General features: G+C 40.0%; 1 protein-coding gene across 1 annotated transcript in view; it reads right to left on the bottom strand.

Moving 5' to 3' along the window:
* Window positions 1–888: 888 nt before the first annotated feature.
* The window catches only part of G3BP2 (G3BP stress granule assembly factor 2), a 106,338-nt gene continuing 85,999 nt past the window's right edge, over window positions 889–21,227 (bottom strand). The window contains 4 exon segments of the mRNA XM_053703307.1: window positions 889–3,666; window positions 6,114–6,232; window positions 6,524–6,649; window positions 20,579–20,681. Coding sequence (XP_053559282.1) covers window positions 3,400–3,666; window positions 6,114–6,232; window positions 6,524–6,649; window positions 20,579–20,681 — 615 coding nt within the window. The 3' untranslated portion in view covers window positions 889–3,399.

Below are 21,227 nucleotides of genomic sequence, written 5' to 3'. Positions count from 1 at the left end.
AGTACATGCATGAATAATGGTTGTGTTTATTCTACTAAACTCATACTAACAGTATTGTACTTGTTAAATTTAAAAAAAAAAAAAGGGGAAGCAATGTGTTTATTTCACAGTATGCAGAGATTACCAATGGAACCAGTCCTTGTTTAGTAGTTGATTAAAAATGTAATTTAAAAATAGGCACACAGCATTCAAACATTTTACAAGTTTTTTTTTTTTTTTTTTCAAATATTCCGAAAAACGCATTGGGTTTTGTATTACATTTTTGTACAGAGCTCTTAAGTTTCCTTTATTATGTTAAGTTTCAAACCTTTGATTTAACGTACAGTTAGTATGTACAAAGTACTAAAAATATATTACTAGAACTGAAATTACATTTCCCTTTACTTTTTGGTGTACTTTAAAAACAAGGTTTTCTAAATCATTGAAACAGTTCACATGCCATTTGAAAAGTTATTGAAGAATCTCAAATGTGTCTTGGAAAGGGGCTTGATATATTGCCATAATTTTTACGCAAACGTTACAGAAATCACTTTTTTGTTGAATGATCAGAACTTAATCTCTCGCGTTTACAGCATTAGTCTATAAATGTGTGCTTTTATATACTTCAAACGCAAATTGAATCATCTGTAATCTAAAGGGGCAATCATAAAATATATACTTATATTTCCTTAATATATGTTCTTGCACTAACATGGCCTGTATAGATCTGAAAGAAAGAAAAAATATTTGCTTAACCTCTTAAGGACATATGACGGGAATTTTTCCGTCATAAAACAATTGAGCAAACTGAAAGCTGTGTCCTTAAAGGGTTAAATACATAACGGCTTGTATAGCACGATGGAGGTGCAATTTTACATTTATCTGACATGATCAAAATTCAGACAAAGATTTAGGAGATTGGCAATGCTGTACACATCAGTAGTTTATTTTAATGTTAATTTTGAACACATTCAAAAATAAGGAAACTGAAGAAATTCTTTCCATCTGCAAAAAGCTACTAACTTCTACTGGCATATAATGTTCAACTCATTACAGCAATGAAGATGGTAAACCATTCACCGCCTTCAATATCAAAATGATCAAATATGGTACGGCAAATGTGTTGAATAGGAAGTGCAATGATAAGTCAATATCAAACAAAACATCTAAACAATAACTAAAGGGAAATTGCCACAATGTTGTATGAGGTACATTTACTGAAAAATCAGGACAATAAACACTTAAATGTACACAGTAAAGTAGGTGATCACCAGGTAAACAACTCAGATGTTCACATGTTTATTTGTGGTATTTAAAAAAAACAAACAAAAAAATATTGAAGCAGACTCTAAAGCTTAATGGCTCTGATGCTCCACTAGAATCATATTTTACACTTTACTTAGTCCCAGCTCCATTTGCCATTACACAGTTCAGATGATGGCAGGGTTTGAACAGCAAAAAAATAAAAATCTGGCAAACATCCATAGCTAAATTGGAATGAGAATAAAAACTAGTCCCAATATTTGTTGTAAGCTAGGGAATTCAAGTAAAATACTTCCAGGTAACAGATTGCAAATGTAGAACTTTTATAAACACAAAATATATATGTATGTATATATAAAATAATAACAATGAGAAATCTGTGTCCCAGAAATGTATGAAATAGTGCAAGACTTGCCATAAAAACACAGAAGACCTCTACTGAAAGGAGGGGGGGGGGGGGGGAGGAGAAAAAAATAGTACGAGTCTTATTTTGCCTAGCAAACTGGAAAAAAAAAAATACCTTTGTGCACAGTTTTAGAAGAGGCTCAGAAAACAGTTGCATAAGTCAAAAGCAGCATGTTACTCCATGTGCATCTATGCACGTAGATTTGATTTCAGAAGAATGAGGTCTCCTATACTTCCAGATGCAGCTTTAAGTGTACACACTTCCCTTCTGAGCGAGGCTGGTCAGTATTTTCTTTTACATTTGCAGTGTACTGGAATGTAGAGAGACAATAGTCCTAAAATGGTGCATTTCAGGAGACCATTTGAGGAGACTAGCTGTAAAAAAAAAAATATATATGAATCCTCACAACTTCCTCAGAGACAGAAGGGTGGTTTCTGGTTAGTTTTCAAAGTTGTGCAAAAAAAATAAAATACTAATAATCGCAAGTAAAAAGAACCCTGTATAAGTGTAAAGTGCAGACACTTAGAGCTGTTCATCCCTTCATTGAGCACTGTAGTAGATCCTCTGCTTCCAAGTCCAATAGAACTTCAATAAGTTAATAGAACTGTGCAACTGGACATTTGCGGAGCACCATGTACATATTCTCCACTTGATGCACTTTTAAGGAGATACAGTAAGGGCTTGAAAGATACAGACATAGCCACTACTTGCTCCCACAAACAGTATCCCCCCACTATTGGTAAACAAATACCAATGAGATTAAGGTGAACCACAGCAAATACAGAAACTCTAACAGACCAATGTACAGATACTGCAGTTTGGTTAGGCAGGCGTCTCAATGATTCTTGAATGTATTGAAGCGGTTTGGCTTTGCAGCACAGTAATTCATTCACTGTACAAAATCACCAGCAAGGACTGGAATGATGTATTAATAGAAGGCACCATCATGCTTATTACATTACCAGAAAACTAAAATACAATAAAGTACGAATTGTTACTGTACAAAGCTGAAAAGGTTTTAAAGGGCGGAGTAGGTTAAGCAGCCAGCCATCTCTATCTCAGAAGGGCAAGTGCAAACAAAAAAAAAAAAATCTTCATTTACATAAAAAAAAAAAAAAAAAAAAGGGCTAGTAGATTCAATCATATCTGAAGTACTGGATCAGGTTTAGTTCAGAACTAAGAACACTTCTGGAGTATTCACTTCTACCAACACTTGCTTGTGTACAAAATGTTAAGGTTGGCAGGCAAACCAGATGCCATTAACAACCTAGTGACTATTTTCTGTTTTGTTTTTTTACATATGTGACAAGAGGACACAGTTAGTGCATTTTGAGGAGCACACTGATTTCCACTGTAAGGGAAGCATTGTGAAGGGCTTGGGAGAAGGCACACGTTGCACTGCTGTTTCCAACGAAGAAACCATAATACAAGCAACATGCGCAGTGGAAGGGTTTCAATACAGATTTTTTTTTTTTACTATGTCCTTTCAAAGTCTGATTACTTGCAGTGCTAATGGTCATTTCAGTCAAATTTCCAAAAATGGGATGTATAACAGTTTAAATTCTGTTCTGAAACTGGGGAAAAGAAAGTTCACCTCAACTTAAAAAAAAAAAAAAAAAATGCTGTTTTTTCCACATCAAAGAAATGAGGGGAAGAAAAAGGCTGTGTCACATTCCAAAGCTAAAAATTAACAAGAATGCAAACACGACGATTAATGTGTCAAGTAGGTTTGACTTTGTTTTAATAACATTTCAGCGGCGTTGAGCTGTGAAACGGCCTTCCATGGGTGTGGTTCCTCTTCCAGTTCCTATCTTTTGCGCCATTCCACCTCGAGGTGGGGGACCTCTCCCATCCCTTTCACGCATCATTCCTCCACCAATTATGCCACGAGGGCCACCTGGTCCCCTATCATTACGGCGTACATCTCTCCGATCATCTCCACGAGTTTCCCTCTCACGTGCGGCTCTTGTTTTTTTCTCTTCAACATTCAAACGCACTTCTCCACGAAACATTATTGGCTAAAACAAAAGAAAATTCTGGTTAGACAATTTCCATATCAAATAGTAAACTTTAACTCACACAACTACCATTTTTGGTTGGTTTGGTGAACCTATTTTAGTGTTCAATCCTGACCTAAGTATCTCACTGAAAAATGAGATATGTCTACTCTTTACTGAGAGTGAACCTTTAACATTTTCTACAAAGAACTTGGCCATTACCCCAAACAAAGAAAAAAAAAAATTAACTTTATTTTGAATGTTTCTTTCAGACTCCATTTTCTTCCCAGAGCCAGTTTTAAAGGAACAGTCAATTAAAACTATTTACTAACCACACAACTTAAGCCAATAAAAAAAAAACATGACATGAAACCCAATTTTTCTTTCATGATTCAGATTGAGCATGTATTTTGTAGTAAATTGGAAAGTTGAGTCAATTATCTAACTTGTTTGTTCTCTTCATATCCTTTGTTGAAAACGACCATGTGAAACTCTGCCACTTCCTACTTTAATGCTGAGACTGGAGGGCAAATAGTGAGGATCTGACTCCTGAAAGAGGGGGGGGGGGGGGGAGAAACGGCATGGCTACGATCCTACAAGGATGCCGAGGATCCTTCACTTGCAGTTAGTCAACAAGATAGACTGAGGAGAGGCGCACAAAAGGTATGCTGATGTAATTCACGTTCGTACAGACAAGACAGCTCGTAAACAAAATTTGTGCAAGTGACTACAAAAGTTTGTTTAGGGAGTGGAAGGGCCCCCATATACTAAACAGAGGATTTACATGCATTAGCAGAACCCTGCGCTGTGGATCCCAGTACAGGTTTTTAGTCAGTCTGCTATATTAGTTGCATAAACGGCCACCCAAGTTTGTTTCGCTTTGTCAGTTCTAGACTGTTCTTTTAAAATATATGAAGAGTCTACAATATGACTTGACATCATTTAGGTGTTTTTTGATATGGGCTAATTTATACGAAACCTAGTAGATCCGATGCATGTTTATCATTTGTTACTTTCAAAAATTTTAAAGTGACTGGTCACAGACGGTGTGTTAATAAATTGCATATAGTATCTCTTTACAGGTTTGTTCTGTTGTTTTTTAGCGCTGTCTTTATATTCCTTTCACACATTTATTCAATAAAGTATACCAAGAAAATGAAGCAAATGAATAGAAATAAATTGCTTAAAGTAAATTGCTTTAAGTTGCTTAAAATGCTATGCTCTATTTGAATCATGAATGTCCCTTTAAATTCTTTCATTGTTAATTGCGCATATTTAACAACACGTATTGAATACATTTTATTGGATATTGTAAACATAGCAATATTGTTCTTAATGAAAGTTTTACACTGCCTCTCACCCAGCTACTTCATTATGCCACCTGGCTGGCCAAATTTTCTGTGGCGACTACATTTAAGAGATGCAAGATGCATTACAGTAGATTTTACCATTTCCAAGCATAAAAAGCAACCTTTTAGTGTCCTTTTAAGGTTTCTGGACAAAATAAAGTCAAAATTGAAACTTTCATGATTAAGATAGAGAACTCAATTTTAAACTGTACAATTTATTTCCATTATGAAAATGTACACAATCTTTACATGCACACTTTGAGCCACCAACGACTAAGCATGTGCAGGAGTTCACAGTATATATGTGTATGTATTTGTGCTTGGCTGATGGCCGTCACATGATACAGGGGGAGGGGAAACTGGAAATAAAGTTTTTTTTTTTTTTTTTTTTTTTAAAGTTTCTTCCCTTTTTTCTATTATGCACCTGTACATTATGTAATTCTAATTTTTTTTTTTTTTTTTTAATAGTCATTTAATCAAATTCAAAAGGGGGATATAGCCAACACTAAGCATCTCAGGTGTGGACTGTGTAGTTCATATGAAATAAGCAACACTGCGCCTCAGACCAACCATCTTAAAACAGGACAATAACCAGGTATTCCATCCACAGCTAACTGGTACAATTAAAGAAACCATAGAACACATTAAAACTACCTGTTCACAAAGCTTTTTTGTTGTTATTTTGCATCACAATTTCAGTTTCAATGTCAATTTGTACATTCAACCTTCATAAAACTGCAGGGGTTTTTTAGAATGTTTCAACCGCTTTTAAAGAACCACGAAATACAGTAGAATTTCATAAGTAACAAGTGCATTCTAAAAAGACAATGCAACAACACTGCATTTAACAAAAGCAGTTTATTTTTACTGGCAAATTAATTTTTTTATACCATTTGCCATCTCCCTGTAACATGTGACAGATATTAGCCAATCACAGACTAGTATACGTACACCCTGTGAGGTTGTGCACATGCTCAGTAGGAGCTGGTGCCTCAAAAATGTGCATATAAAAAGATTGTGCAAAAGTTGACAATTGGAGTAAATGTGAAAAAGTCTTAAAATTCTGAATCATGAATGTTTAATTTCGACTTGAGTGTCCCTTTAATACAACATACTTACTTTTGCAAGTAAAATCCGCTGGACTGGTTCCGAGTCATCAAAAACCACAAAGCCAAAGTTTGGCAATTTTCCTCCAACACCTTTGGTATTGATTCTTAGTTCCATTACATTTCCATAACCTGAAAATGATAGCAATGTTATAAATTAAATGCAAAATAAAACAAACAACAAAAAAAAGAAAAGCTGGACAACACAGAACTAAATTTCAATTTAGCCAACGCTTTAGAGACCTCACTTTATAGTTATCAATTCTTCTTGCAATTCTGAAGGGAAAAAAAAAAAAACACAAAACCTGCTTCAAATTACAAATCTATACTGTACATACAAAAGCACATCTTATAGTCTAAATAAAAAAAATGTTAAAGCAATTTAAGTAAAAAGAGACACTGATTTGGTAGCAGTACACTTACTCATGAAAAACTCCTTCAGTTCACTTTCATCAATATCATGTGGTAAATTTCCCACAAAAAGCTGATGACTATCTGGGTAGCGAAACATGCGTCTATTTTCAGATTCTCCTTGTTCTGAATCACGACCTAGTAACAGTAGAAGACCATTCAGTATTAGTTCCACAATTTAATAAAAAAAGGAGTGTGCGCATGATAACATTAAATATAAGTAAAATTAGAAAGTTGTTTAAAACCACAAGCTCTATCTGAATCAGGAATGAAAAAAAAAAATAAAAAAAAAAAATAGGTTTCATGTCCCTTTTGAAACAGGAGAGGAAAAAATTAAAAAATAAAAAAGCAACCAACAACAAAGACACTGAAGTTTCTTACTAGTTTTGAACATCCATACACAAACATAATAGGTAGGCATGTGACCACTAGAGCAGGTAGAAAGAAAACCTTTTGAGAAGTATTAGTGTGGGTACTGCAATTCAAAAACACTCCTCTTCCAACAAACAAGAACGTAAATGGCAAAAAAGGAGGTGAAAGTGTGTGACCCTGAAATAACCATGAGAGGCCTCTATTAGAACCCCGTTAGAACCGGCGTGACATTACAAAAGCTGAAGCATACAAACACAAATATAGTGACTGCCACATAACGTTGCATAGCAGTTCCACTGAAACTCAAAATAGAATTAAACTAAAGCTTTAAAAAAGGTATTTTCCTTAAATGAATTTGTGGTCAGCTGTGCAGAAAGAAAAACAGAATTTATGTTTACCTGATAAATTTCTTTCTCCAACGGTGTGTCCGGTCCACGGCGTCATCCTTACTTGTGGGATATTCTCTTCCCCAACAGGAAATGGCAAAGAGCCCAGCAAAGCTGGTCACATGATCCCTCCTAGGCTCCGCCTACCCCAGTCATTCGACCGACGTTAAGGAGGAATATTTGCATAGGAGAAACCATATGGTACCGTGGTGACTGTAGTTAAAGAAAATAAAATATCAGACCTGATTAAAAAAACCAGGGCGGGCCGTGGACCGGACACACCGTTGGAGAAAGAAATTTATCAGGTAAACATAAATTCTGTTTTCTCCAACATAGGTGTGTCCGGTCCACGGCGTCATCCTTACTTGTGGGAACCAATACCAAAGCTTTAGGACACGGATGAAGGGAGGGAGCAAATCAGGTCACCTAAATGGAAGGCACCACGGCTTGCAAAACCTTTCTCCCAAAAATAGCCTCAGAAGAAGCAAAAGTATCAAACTTGTAAAATTTGGTAAAAGTGTGCAGTGAAGACCAAGTCGCTGCCCTACATATCTGATCAACAGAAGCCTTGTTCTTGAAGGCCCATGTGGAAGCCACAGCCCTAGTGGAATGAGCTGTGATTCTTTCGGGAGGCTGCCGTCCGGCAGTCTCGTAAGCCAATCTGATGATGCTTTTAATCCAAAAAGAGAGAGAGGTAGAAGTTGCTTTTTGACCTCTCCTTTTACCTGAATAAACAACAAACAAGGAAGATGTTTGTCTAAAATCCTTTGTAGCATCTAAATAGAATTTTAGAGCGCGAACAACATCCAAATTGTGCAACAAACGTTCCTTCTTTGAAACTGGTTTTGGACACAGAGAAGGTACGATAATCTCCTGGTTAATGTTTTTGTTAGAAACAACTTTTGGAAGAAAACCAGGTTTAGTACGTAAAACCACCTTATCTGCATGGAACACCAGATAAGGAGGAGAACACTGCAGAGCAGATAATTCTGAGACTCTTCTAGCAGAAGAAATCGCAACTAAAAACAAAACTTTCCAAGATAATAACTTAATATCAACGGAATGTAAGGGTTCAAACGGAACCCCCTGAAGAACTGAAAGAACTAAATTGAGACTCCAAGGAGGAGTCAAAGGTTTGTAAACAGGCTTGATTCTAACCAGAGCCTGAACAAAGGCTTGAACATCTGGCACAGCTGCCAGCTTTTTGTGAAGTAATACCGACAAGGCAGAAATCTGTCCCTTCAGGGAACTTGCAGATAATCCTTTTTCCAATCCTTCTTGAAGGAAGGATAGAATCCTAGGAATCTTAACCTTGTCCCAAGGGAATCCTTTAGATTCACACCAACAGATATATTTTTTCCAAATTTTGTGGTAAATCTTTCTAGTCACAGGCTTTCTGGCCTGAACAAGAGTATCGATAACAGAATCTGAGAATCCTCGCTTCGATAAAATCAAGCGTTCAATCTCCAAGCAGTCAGCTGGAGTGAAACCAGATTCGGATGTTCGAACGGACCCTGAACAAGAAGGTCTCGTCTCAAAGGTAGCTTCCAAGGTGGAGCCGATGACATATTCACCAGATCTGCATACCAAGTCCTGCGTGGCCACGCAGGAGCTATCAAGATCACCGACACCCTCTCCTGCTTGATCCTGGCTATCAGCCTGGGGATGAGAGGAAATGGCGGGAACACATAAGCTAGTTTGAAGGTCCAAGGTGCTACTAGTGCATCCACTAGAGCCGCCTTGGGATCCCTGGATCTGGCCCCGTAGCAAGGAACTTTGAAGTTCTGACGAGAGGCCATCAGATCCATGTCTGGAATGCCCCACAGGTGAGTGACTTGGGCAAAGATTTCCGGATGGAGTTCCCACTCCCCCGGATGCAATGTCTGCCGACTCAGAAAATCCGCTTCCCAATTTTCCACTCCTGGGATGTGGATAGCAGACAGGTGGCAGGAGTGAGACTCCGCCCAAAGAATAATTTTGGTTACTTCTTCCATCGCTAGGGAATTCCTTGTTCCCCCCTGATGGTTGATGTACGCAACAGTCGTCATGTTGTCTGATTGAAACCGTATGAACCTGGTCCTCGCAAGCTGGGGCCAGGCCTGGAGAGCATTGAATATCGCTCTCAGTTCCAGAATATTTATCGGTAGAAGAGATTCTTCCCGAGACCAAAGACCCTGAGCTTTCAGGGATCCCCAGACCGCGCCCCAGCCTATCAGACTGGCGTCGGTCGTGACAATGACCCACTCTGGTCTGTGGAACATCATCCCTTGAGACAGATTGTCCAGGGACAGCCACCAACGGAGTGAGTCTCTGGTTCTCTGATTTACTTGTATCTTCGGAGACAAGTCTGTATAGTCCCCATTCCACTGACTGAGCATGCACAGTTGTAATGGTCTTAGATGAATGCGCGCAAAAGGAACTATGTCCATCGCCGCCACCATCAACCCGATCACTTCCATGCACTGAGCTATGGAAGGAAGAGGAACGGAATGAAGTATCCGACAAGAGTCCAGAAGCTTTGTTTTTCTGGCCTCTGTTAGAAAGATCCTCATTTCTAAGGAGTCTATAATTGTTCCCAAGAAGGGAACCCTTGTTGACGGGGATAGAGAACTCTTTTCCACGTTCACTTTCCAGCCGTGAGATCTGAGAAAGGCCAGGACAATGTCCGTGTGAGCCTTTGCTTGAGGAAGGGACGACGCTTGAATCAGAATGTCGTCCAGGTAAGGTACTACTGCAATGCCCCTTGGTCTTAGCACCGCTAGAAGGGACCCTAGTACCTTTGTGAAAATCCTTGGAGCAGTGGCTAATCCGAAAGGAAGCGCCACGAACTGGTAATGTTTGTCCAGGAATGCAAACCTTAGGAACCGATGATGTTCCTTGTGGATAGGAATATGTAGATACGCATCCTTTAAATCCACCGTGGTCATGAATTGACCTTCCTGGATGGAAGGAAGGATAGTTCGAATGGTTTCCATCTTGAACGATGGGACCTTGAGAAATTTGTTTAAGATCTTGAGATCTAGGATTGGTCTGAACGTTCCCTCTTTTTTGGGAACTATGAACAGATTGGAGTAGAACCCCATCCCTTGTTCTCTTAATGGAACAGGATGAATCACTCCCATTTTTAACAGGTCTTCTACACAATGTAAGAACGCCTGTCTTTTTATGTGGTCTGAAGACAACTGCGACCTGTGGAACCTCCCCCTTGGGGGAAGTCCCTTGAATTCCAGAAGATAACCCTGGGAGACTATTTCTAGCGCCCAAGGATCCAGAACATCTCTTGCCCAAGCCTGAGCGAAGAGAGAGAGTCTGCCCCCCACCAGATCCGGTCCCGGATCGGGGGCCAATATTTCATGCTGTCTTGGTAGCAGTGGCAGGTTTCTTGGCCTGCTTTCCCTTGTTCCAGCCTTGCATTGGTCTCCAAGCTGGCTTGGCCTGAGAAGTATTACCCTCTTGCTTAGAGGACGTAGCACCTTGGGCTGGTCCGTTTTTACGAAAGGGACGAAAATTAGGTCTATTTTTTGCCTTGAAGGGCCGATCCTGAGGAAGGGCGTGGCCCTTACCCCCAGTGATATCAGAGATAATCTCTTTCAAGTCAGGACCAAACAGCGTTTTCCCCTTGAAAGGAATGTTTAGTAGCTTGTTCTTGGAAGACGCATCAGCCGACCAAGATTTCAACCAAAGCGCTCTGCGCGCCACAATAGCAAACCCAGAGTTCTTAGCCGCTAACTTAGCCAATTGCAAAGAGGCGTCTAGAGTGAAAGAATTAGCCAATTTGAGAGCATTGATTCTGTCCATAATCTCCTCATAAGGAGGAGAGTCACTATCGAGCACCTTAAGCAGTTCATCAAACCAGAAATATGCGGCAGTAGTGACAGGGACAATGCATGAAATGGGTTGTAGAAGGTAACCCTGCTGAACAAACATCTTTTTAAGCAAACCTTCTAATTTTTTATCCATAGGATCTTTGAAAGCACAACTATCCTCTATGGGAATAGTGGTGCGTTTGTTTAAAGTAGAAACCGCTCCCTCGACCTTGGGGACTGACTGCCATAAGTCCTTTCTGGGGTCGACCATAGGAAACAATTTTTTAAATATGGGGGGAGGGACGAAAGGAATACCGGGCCTTTCCCATTCTTTATTAACGATGTCCGCCACCCGCTTGGGTATAGGAAAAGCTTCTGGGAGCCCCGGCACCTCTAGGAACTTGTCCATTTTACATAGTTTCTCTGGGATGACTAAATTTTCACAATCATCCAGAGTGGATAATACCTCCTTAAGCAAAATGCGGAGATGTTCCAATTTAAATTTAAATGTAATCACATCAGATTCAGCCTGCTGAGAAATGTTCCCTAAATCAGTAATTTCTCCCTCAGACAAAACCTCCCTGGCCCCCTCAGATTGGGTTAGGGGCCCTTCAGAGATATTAATATCAGCGTCGTCATGCTCTTCAGTAACTAAAACAGAGCAGCCACGCTTACGCTGACAAGGGTTCATTTTGGCTAAAATGTTTTTGACAGAATTATCCATTACAGCCGTTAATTGTTGCATAGTAAGGAGTATTGGCGCGCTAGATGTACTAGGGGCCTCCTGAGTGGGCAAGACTCGTGTAGACGAAGGAGGGAATGATGCAGTACCATGCTTACTCCCCTCACTTGAGGAATCATCTTGGGCATCATTGTCATTATCACATAAATCACATTTATTTAAATGAATAGGAATTCTGGCTTCCCCACATTCAGAACACAGTCTATCTGGTAGTTCAGACATGTTAAACAGGCATAAACTTGATCAGAAAGTACAAAAAACGTTTTAAAATAAAACCGTTACTGTCACTTTAAATTTTAAACTGAACACACTTTATTACTGCAATTGCGAAAAAACATGAAGGAATTGTTCAAAATTCACCAAATTTTCACCACAGCGTCTTAAAGCCTTGAAAATATTGCACACCAATTTTGGAAGCTTTAACCCTTAAAATAACGGAACCGGAGCCGTTTTAAGCTTTAAACCCCTTTACAGTCCCTGGTATCTGCTTTGCTGAGACCCAACCAAACCCAAAGGGGAATACGATACCAAATGACGCCTTCAGAAGTCTTTTATAAGTATCAGAGCTCCTCTCACATGCGACTGCATGCCATGCCTCTCAAAAACAAGTGCGCAACACCGGCGCGAAAATGAGACTCTGCCTATGCTTTGGGAAAGCCCCTAAAGAATAAGGTGTCTAAAACAGTGCCTGCCGATATTATTATATCAAAATACCCAGATAAAATGATTCCTCAAGGCTAAATATGTGTTAATAATCAATCGATTTAGCCCAGAAAAAGTCTACAGTTTAAATAAGCCCTTGTGAAGCCCTTATTTACAATCGTAATAAACATGGCTTACCGGATCCCATAGGGAAAATGACAGCTTCCAGCATTACATCGTCTTGTTAGAATGTGTCATACCTCAAGCAGCAAGGGACTGCAAACTGTTCCCCCAACTGAAGTTAATTGCTCTCAACAGTCCTGTGTGGAACAGCCATGGATTTTAGTTACGGTTGCTAAAATCATTTTCCTCATACAAACAGAATTCTTCATCTCTTTTCTGTTTCTGAGTAAATAGTACGTACCAGCACTATTTGAAAATAACAAACTCTTGATTGAATCATGAAAAACTACAGTTAAACACTAAAAAACTCTAAGCCATCTCCGTGGAGATGTTGCCTGTACAACGGCAAAGAGAATGACTGGGGTAGGCGGAGCCTAGGAGGGATCATGTGACCAGCTTTGCTGGGCTCTTTGCCATTTCCTGTTGGGGAAGAGAATATCCCACAAGTAAGGATGACGCCGTGGACCGGACACACCTATGTTGGAGAAATATACATTTTTAAAATAAATATTATAGCTACATTTTGACACTTTCTGGACAGACTAAGTGGCTTCCAAATATTCAAGTAGAATTAATACTTTTTTGCGCTATATCTATCTCTATCTATCTATCTATATCACATAATTTATGCTTACCTGATAAATTCCTTTCTTCTGTAGTGTGATCAGTCCACGGGTCATCATTACTTCTGGGATATTACTCCTCCCCAACAGGAAGTGCAAGAGGATTCACCCAGCAGAGCTGCATATAGCTCCTCCCCTCTACGTCACTCCCAGTCATTCGACCAAGGACCAACGAGAAAGGAAAAGCCAAGGGTGAAGTGGTGACTGGAGTATAAATTAAAAAATATTTACCTGCCTTTAAAAACAGGGCGGGCCGTGGACTGATCACACTACAGAAGAAAGGAATTTATCAGGTAAGCATAAATTATGTTTTCTTCTGTTAAGTGTGATCAGTCCACGGGTCATCATTACTTCTGGGATACCAATACCAAAGCAAAAGTACACGGATGACGGGAGGGATAGGCAGTCTCATTATACAGAAGGAACCACTGCCTGAAGAACCTCTCTCCCAAAAATAGCCTCCAATGAAGCAAAAGTGTCAAATTTGGAAAATTTGGAAAAAGTATGAAGCGAAGACCAAGTTGCAGCCTTGCAAATCTGTTCAACAGAGGCCTCATTCTTGAAGGCCCAAGTGGAAGCCACAGCTCTAGTAGAATGAGCTGTAATTCTTTCAGGAGGCTGCTGTCCAGCAGTCTCATAAGCTAAACGAATTATGCTACGAAGCCAAAAAGAAAGAGAGGTAGCGGAAGCTTTTTGACCTCTCCTCTGCCCAGAGTAAATGACAAACAGAGAAGACGTTTGTCGAAATTCCTTAGTTGCCTGTAAGTAAAATTTTAGAGCACGGACTACATCCAGGTTGTGCAGTAGACGTTCCTTCTTTGAAGAAGGATTTGGGTATAAAGAAGGAACAACAATCTCTTGATTGATATTCCTGTTAGTAACTACCTTAGGTAAGAACCCAGGTTTAGTACGCAGGACTACCTTATCCGAATGAAAAATCAAATAAGGAGAATCACAATGTAAGGCTGATAATTCAGAGACTCTTCGAGCCGAGGAAATAGCCATTAAAAATAGAACTTTCCAAGATAACAACTTTATATCAATGGAATGAAGGGGTTCAAACGGAACGCCCTGTAAAACATTAAGAACAAGGTTTAAACTCCATGGTGGAGCAACAGTTTTAAACACAGGCTTAATCCTGGCCAAAGCCTGACAAAAAGCCTGGACGTCAGGAACTTCTGACAGACGTTTGTGTAACAGAATGGACAGAGCTGAGATCTGTCCCTTTAATGAACTAGCAGATAAACCCTTTTCTAAACCTTCTTGTAGAAAAGACAATATCCTAGGAATCCTAACCTTACTCCAAGAGTAACCTTTGGATTCACACCAATATAGGTATTTACGCCATATCTTATGGTAAATCTTTCTGGTAACAGGTTTCCTAGCCTGTATTAAGGTATCAATAACTGACTCAGAAAACCCACATCTTGATAAAATCAAGCGTTCAATTTCCAAGCAGTCAGCTTCAGAGAAGTTAGATTTTGATGTTTGAAGGGACCCTGTATCAGAAGGTCCTGTTTCAGAGGTAGAGACCAAGGTGGACAGGATGACATGTCCACCAGGTCTGCATACCAAGTCCTGCGTGGCCACGCAGGTGCTATTAGAATCACTGATGCTCTCTCTTGTTTGATTCTGGCAATCAATCGAGGAAGCAACGGGAAGGGTGGAAACACGTAAGCCATCCTGAAGTCCCAAGGTGCTGTCAGAGCATCTATCAGGACTGCTCCTGGATCCCTGGATCTGGACCCGTAACGAGGAAGCTTGGCGTTCTGTCGAGACGCCATGAGATCTATCTCTGGTTTGCCCCAACGTCGAAGTATTTGGGCAAAGACCTCCGGATGAAGTTCCCACTCCCCCGGATGAAAAGTCTGACGACTTAAGAAGTCCGCCTCCCAGTTCTCCACTCCCGGGATGTGGATTGCTGACAGGTGGCAAGAGTGAGACTCTGCCCAGCGAATTATCTTTGATACTTCCATCATAGCTAGGGAGCTTCTTGTCCCTCCCTGATGGTTGATGTAAGCTACAGTCGTGATGTTGTCCGACTGAAACCTGATGAACCCCCGAGTTGTCAACTGGGGCCAAGCCAGGAGGGCATTGAGAACTGCTCTCAATTCCAGAATGTTTATTGGCAGGAGACTCTCCTCCTGACTCCATTGTCCCTGAGCCTTCAGAGAATTCCAGACGGCACCCCAACCTAGAAGGCTGGCGTCTGTTGTTACAATTGTCCAGTCTGGTCTGCTGAATGGCATCCCCCTGGACAGATGTGGCCGAGAAAGCCACCATAGAAGAGAATTTCTGGTCTCTTGATCCAGATTCAGAGAAGGGGATAAGTCTGAGTAATCCCCATTCCACTGACTTAGCATGCACAGTTGCAGTGGTCTGAGGTGTAAGCGTGCAAAGGGTACTATGTCCATTGCCGCTACCATTAAGCCGATTACCTCCATGCATTGAGCCACTGACGGGTGTTGAATGGAATGAAGGGTGCGGCAAGCACTTTGAAGTCTTGTTAGCCTGTCCTCTGTCAGGTAAATCTTCATTTCTACAGAATCTATAAGAGTCCCCAGGAAGGGAACTCTTGTGAGTGGAACGAGTGAACTCTTCTTTTCGTTCACCTTCCATCCATGTGACCTTAGAAATGCCAGCACTAACTCTGTATGAGACTTGGCAGTTTGAAAGCTTGAAGCTTGTATCAGAATGTCGTCTAGGTATGGAGCTACCGAGATTCCCCGCGGTCTTAGTACCGCCAGAAGAGCACCCAGAACCTTTGTGAAGATTCTTGGAGCTGTAGCCAATCCGAATGGAAGAGCCACAAACTGGTAATGCCTGTCTAGGAAGGCAAACCTTAGGTACCGATAATGATCTTTGTGAATCGGTATGTGAAGGTAAGCATCTTTTAAATCTACAGTGGTCATGTACTGACCCTCTTGGATCATAGGTAAAATTGTCCGAATAGTCTCCATCTTGAACGATGGAACTCTTAGGAATTTGTTTAGGATCTTTAAGTCCAGGATTGGTCTGAAAGCTCCCTCTTTTTTGGGAACCACAAACAGATTTGAGTAAAACCCCTGTCCCTGTTCCGATCGTGGAACTGGATGGATTACTCCCATTAACAAGAGCTCTTGTACGCAGCGTAGAAATGCCTCTTTCTTTGTCTGGATTGTTGACAATCTTGACAGATGAAATCTCTCTCTTGGAGGAGAGTATTTGAAGTCCAGAAGGTATCCCTGAGATATTATCTCTAGCGCCCAGGGATCCTGAACATCTCTTGCCCAAGCCTGGGCGAAGAGAGAAAGTCTGCCCCCCACTAGATCCGATCCCGGATCGGGGGCCCTCAATTCATGCTGTTTTAGGGGCAGCAGCAGGTTTCCTAGTCTGCTTGCCCTTGTTCCAGGACTGGTTAGGTTTCCAGCCCTGTCTGTAGCGAGCAACAGCTCCTTCCTGTTTTGGTGCAGAGGAAGTTGATGCTGCTCCTGCTTTGAAATTACGAAAGGAACGAAAATTAGACTGTCTAGTCTTGGCTTTGGCTTTGTCCTGAGGCAGGGCATGGCCTTTACCTCCTGTAATGTCAGCGATAATCTCTTTCAACCCGGGCCCGAATAAGGTCTGCCCTTTGAAAGGTATATTAAGCAATTTAGACTTAGAAGTAACATCAGCTGACCAGGATTTTAGCCACAGCGCCCTGCGTGCCTGAATGGCGAATCCTGAATTCTTCGCCGTAAGTTTAGTAAGATGTACTACGGCCTCCGAAATGAATGAATTAGCTAGTTTAAGGACTCTAAGCCTGTCCGTAATGTCGTCCAGGGTAGCTGAACCAATGTTCTCTTCCAGAGACTCAATCCAGAATGCCGCTGCAGCCGTGATCGGCGCAATGCATGCAAGGGGTTGCAATATAAAACCTTGTTGAACAAACATTTTCTTAAGGTAACCCTCTAACTTTTTATCCATTGGATCTGAAAAAGCACAGCTATCCTCCACCGGGATAGTGGTACGCTTAGCTAAGGTAGAAACTGCTCCCTCCACCTTAGGGACCGTTTGCCATAAGTCCCTTGTGGTGGCGTCTATTGGAAACATTTTTCTAAATATCGGAGGGGGTGAGAACGGCACACCGGGTCTATCCCACTCCTTAGTAACAATTTCAGTAAGTCTCTTAGGTATAGGAAAAACCTCAGTACTCGTCGGTACCGCAAAATATTTATCCAACCTACACATTTTCTCTGGTATTGCAACTGTGTTACAATCATTCAGAGCCGCTAACACCTCCCCTAGTAATACACGGAGGTTTTCCAGTTTAAATTTAAAATTTGAAATATCTGAATCCAGTCTGTTTGGATCAGAACCGTCACCCACAGAATGAAGTTCTCCGTCCTCATGTTCTGCCACCTGTGACGCAGTGTCTGACATGGCCCTAATATTATCAGCGCACTCTGTTCTCACCCCAGAGTGATCACGCTTACCTCTTAGTTCTGGTAATTTAGCCAAAACCTCAGTCATAACAGTAGCCATATCCTGTAATGTGATTTGTAATGGCCGCCCAGATGTACTCGGCGCTACAATATCACGCACCTCCCTCTGAGCGGGAGATGTAGGTACTGACACGTGAGGCGAGTTAGTCGGCATAACTCTCCCCTCGTTGTTTGGTGAAATTTGTTCAATTTGTACAGATTGACTTTTATTTAAAGTAGCATCAATACAGTTAGTACATAAATTTCTATTGGGCTCCACTTTGGCATTGCAACAAATGACACAGGTATCATCCTCTGAATCAGACATGTTTAACACACTAGCAAATAAACTTGCAACTTGGAAATACAATTCAATTAGAATAATATTAAAACGTACTGTGCCTTTAAGAGGCACAGAAGATCTATGACAGTTGAAAATTAATAAATTGAAACAGTTATAGCCTCAATCCTTGTAAACAACACAACTTTAGCAAAGGTTTAATCCCATTAGCAAAGATAACAAATTCTGAAAGCAGGAAACAAATTACAGAATAAACGTTTTTTATCTCAGTCAAACTATAATTCTCACAGCTCTGCTGAGAGAAATTACCTCCCTCAAAATAAGTTTTGAAGACCCCTGAGCTCTGTAGAGATGAACCGGATCATGCAGGGAATACAATGAGTTGCTGACTGAAATATTTGATGCGTAGTAAAAGCGCCAAAAAACGGCCCCTCCCCCTCACACACAGCAGTGAGGGAGAACAGAAACTGTCAGAAAACAGATTAAGCAACTGCCAAGTGGAAAAATAGTGCCCAAACATTTATTCACTCAGTACCTCAGCAAATGAAAACGATTTTACATTCCAGCAAAAACGTTAAACATAATCTCTAGTTATTAAACAGCTTTATGTATTTCTTACAGTGTAATTCTAGTGAAGTACCATTCCCCAGAATACTGAAGTGTAAAGTATACATACATGACATTATATCGGTATGGCAGGATTTTCTCATCAATTCCATTGTCAGAAAATAAAAACTGCTACATACCTCTATGCAGATTCATCTGCCCGCTGTCCCCTGATCTGAAGTTTACCTCTCCTCAGATGGCCGAGAAACAGCAATATGATCTTAACTACTCCGGCTAAAATCATAACAAAAACTCTGGTAGATTCTTCTTCAAACTCTGCCAGAGAGATAATAACACACTCCGGTGCTATTTTAAAATAACAAACTTTTGATTGAAGATATAAAACTAAGTATAATCACCATAGTCCTCTCACACATCCTATCTAGTCGTTGGGTGCAAGAGAATGACTGGGAGTGACGTAGAGGGGAGGAGCTATATGCAGCTCTGCTGGGTGAATCCTCTTGCACTTCCTGTTGGGGAGGAGTAATATCCCAGAAGTAATGATGACCCGTGGACTGATCACACTTAACAGAAGAAATATATACATATTTCCAGAGTACCATTTTACATAAAGGAAAGGTCATCATGCCGGTCACTCAATCGAGAAAAGATTTAAATTAAAAAAAAAAAAAAAAAAAAAAAAAAAAAAAGGGGACAGTACTATATATTATTTATGTGTTGCCAAGAATACATGTTACATGCTGGTTTGTATTTAATGGTTTACAAAAGAACTTATTTAAACTTTGTTTTCTCATGTGAAATGGCTGCTTTCCCTGGAAGACCTATCATACAAGTGGGACAAACTACTCTTACATGGCTGGCATTAGCTATGACATTTGAAACTTAATGTGAGCTTAAAAAGGGACATGAAATGCAAACATTTTCTTTAAAATGTTATGCTTTATCTGAATTGCTTAAAAAAAAAAAAAAAAAAAAAAAAAAAAACTTTCCATTTTACGTCCATTATCAATTTTGCTTCATTCTCTTGGTATCTCTAACGAAGCAGCAGCAATGCACTACTAGGAACTAGCTATAGATATATTGGTAAATCAATGTTTAGAGTCGTATATCTGCAGCTAGCCCCCAGCTCTTTAGCCTACCGAGGTATGCTGTTCAAAAAAAATACCCATTGAACAAAGATAATTTGAATATAGAAGTAAACTGGCAAATTGCTTAAAAGGGACATTAAACACTGCAATAGGAATATAAAATGATAAATCATATTAACATAACTTTGCAATATGATTTCATTATTTTGCCCCCTTTTCATGTAATTCCATTCTGAAATTGTAAACTTTTAAGTCCAGTTAGAAATGGAAGTACAGACACTGTTTTATTCCACACAGCCATTGACTGCAACACTTTAGTGACCTATTTAAAACTATGCCTAATTGGCCACAGCAGAGAAGGTAACCTAAGTTACAAAATGGTAGCTCCATTCCGTTTTATAGACATTAAAACGTTACTTATTTTGCCAATATATAAACGGCTAATGAAACTAGCTATATGTTATTCTCAGACTAACCTTTTCTTTGAATGCTTCATTCTATCTAGCATTTATGTAGGGTTTAATGTCCCTTTAACATTGTATGCATTATCTGAATCATGAGACAATTTGTTTTCATTTAAGACAATTGATGCGTTTCATGCGCCTTTTAATGCGATTGTGTACCTTTAAATCTGCATATAAAATCAGACTTAATAGTAAGGAATATTAACATTTTTTTGCACTCTTAATCACAAATAGTACCACCCAATCACAAAGTCATAGTTGAAGTCCCCAAAAGCAGTTTACTATTGCAAGGGTTTGCAACCCCCAAACGCTTCTGCCAACTTTACTTGCACTACAGACTTCTGGTCAGAAACCATATACTTGGCAACCCACCAGCATGGATGCATTTCTCTCTGTTCCGGAAAAAGTGTGTGGGTGTGTACAAACAACAAAAATATAGGTGGACTATTACCTGGTCTTGAGCCTCTTGGTTGAAAACTTGGTCTGTCTCGAGGGCGCTGATCTCTCACACGAGGGGACTGAGCTTGTGCATCAGGCTTATTTTCAGTTCTTACCTACCCCAAGAGAACAGAAGATGGATTACCATAATACAAAATCAATGATATAGCAAATTCTGATGAAAAACATGAGTTAACTACAGGAGCATCTAAATGGCTCTCAGTGGCAAAAAAACAAACAAAACAAAAAAACACGTTACTAATGTTGACACAGCAATTTTTTTTTACTTTACCTCAAGGAGAATCTCTAGCTGCTCTTTACATGGGGGGGGGGGGCAAAAAGGGGAACCCTCACTTGCTTAAAGGGACAGTACACTGAAAATACTTCCATATAAAAACAGTTTTACAATGACTTGTTATACCAGCTGCAGAGTATAACATTTATGAGAAATTGCATTTTTCAATTTGTGTATATGGATAGGTGGTTTGGTGCTTTGAAACCACAGCCTATGACAATGGGTTGAGCTTCAGGTAATATCAGATCTCATATTATCACTTTTATGTACACAAACTTGCTTCCTTGCTCCAAACTTGCTCAATACTTAGAGAGAACAATAGAAAATTATCATTTTATTACTTAAAGGGACACTGTACCCAAATTTC

Source organism: Bombina bombina, chromosome 2 (genome assembly GCF_027579735.1).
Source record: "Bombina bombina isolate aBomBom1 chromosome 2, aBomBom1.pri, whole genome shotgun sequence".
NCBI lineage: Eukaryota > Metazoa > Chordata > Amphibia > Anura > Bombinatoridae > Bombina > Bombina bombina.
Note: the sequence above shows the minus strand (reverse complement) of the source record. Positions and strands in the feature narration are given on the sequence as shown.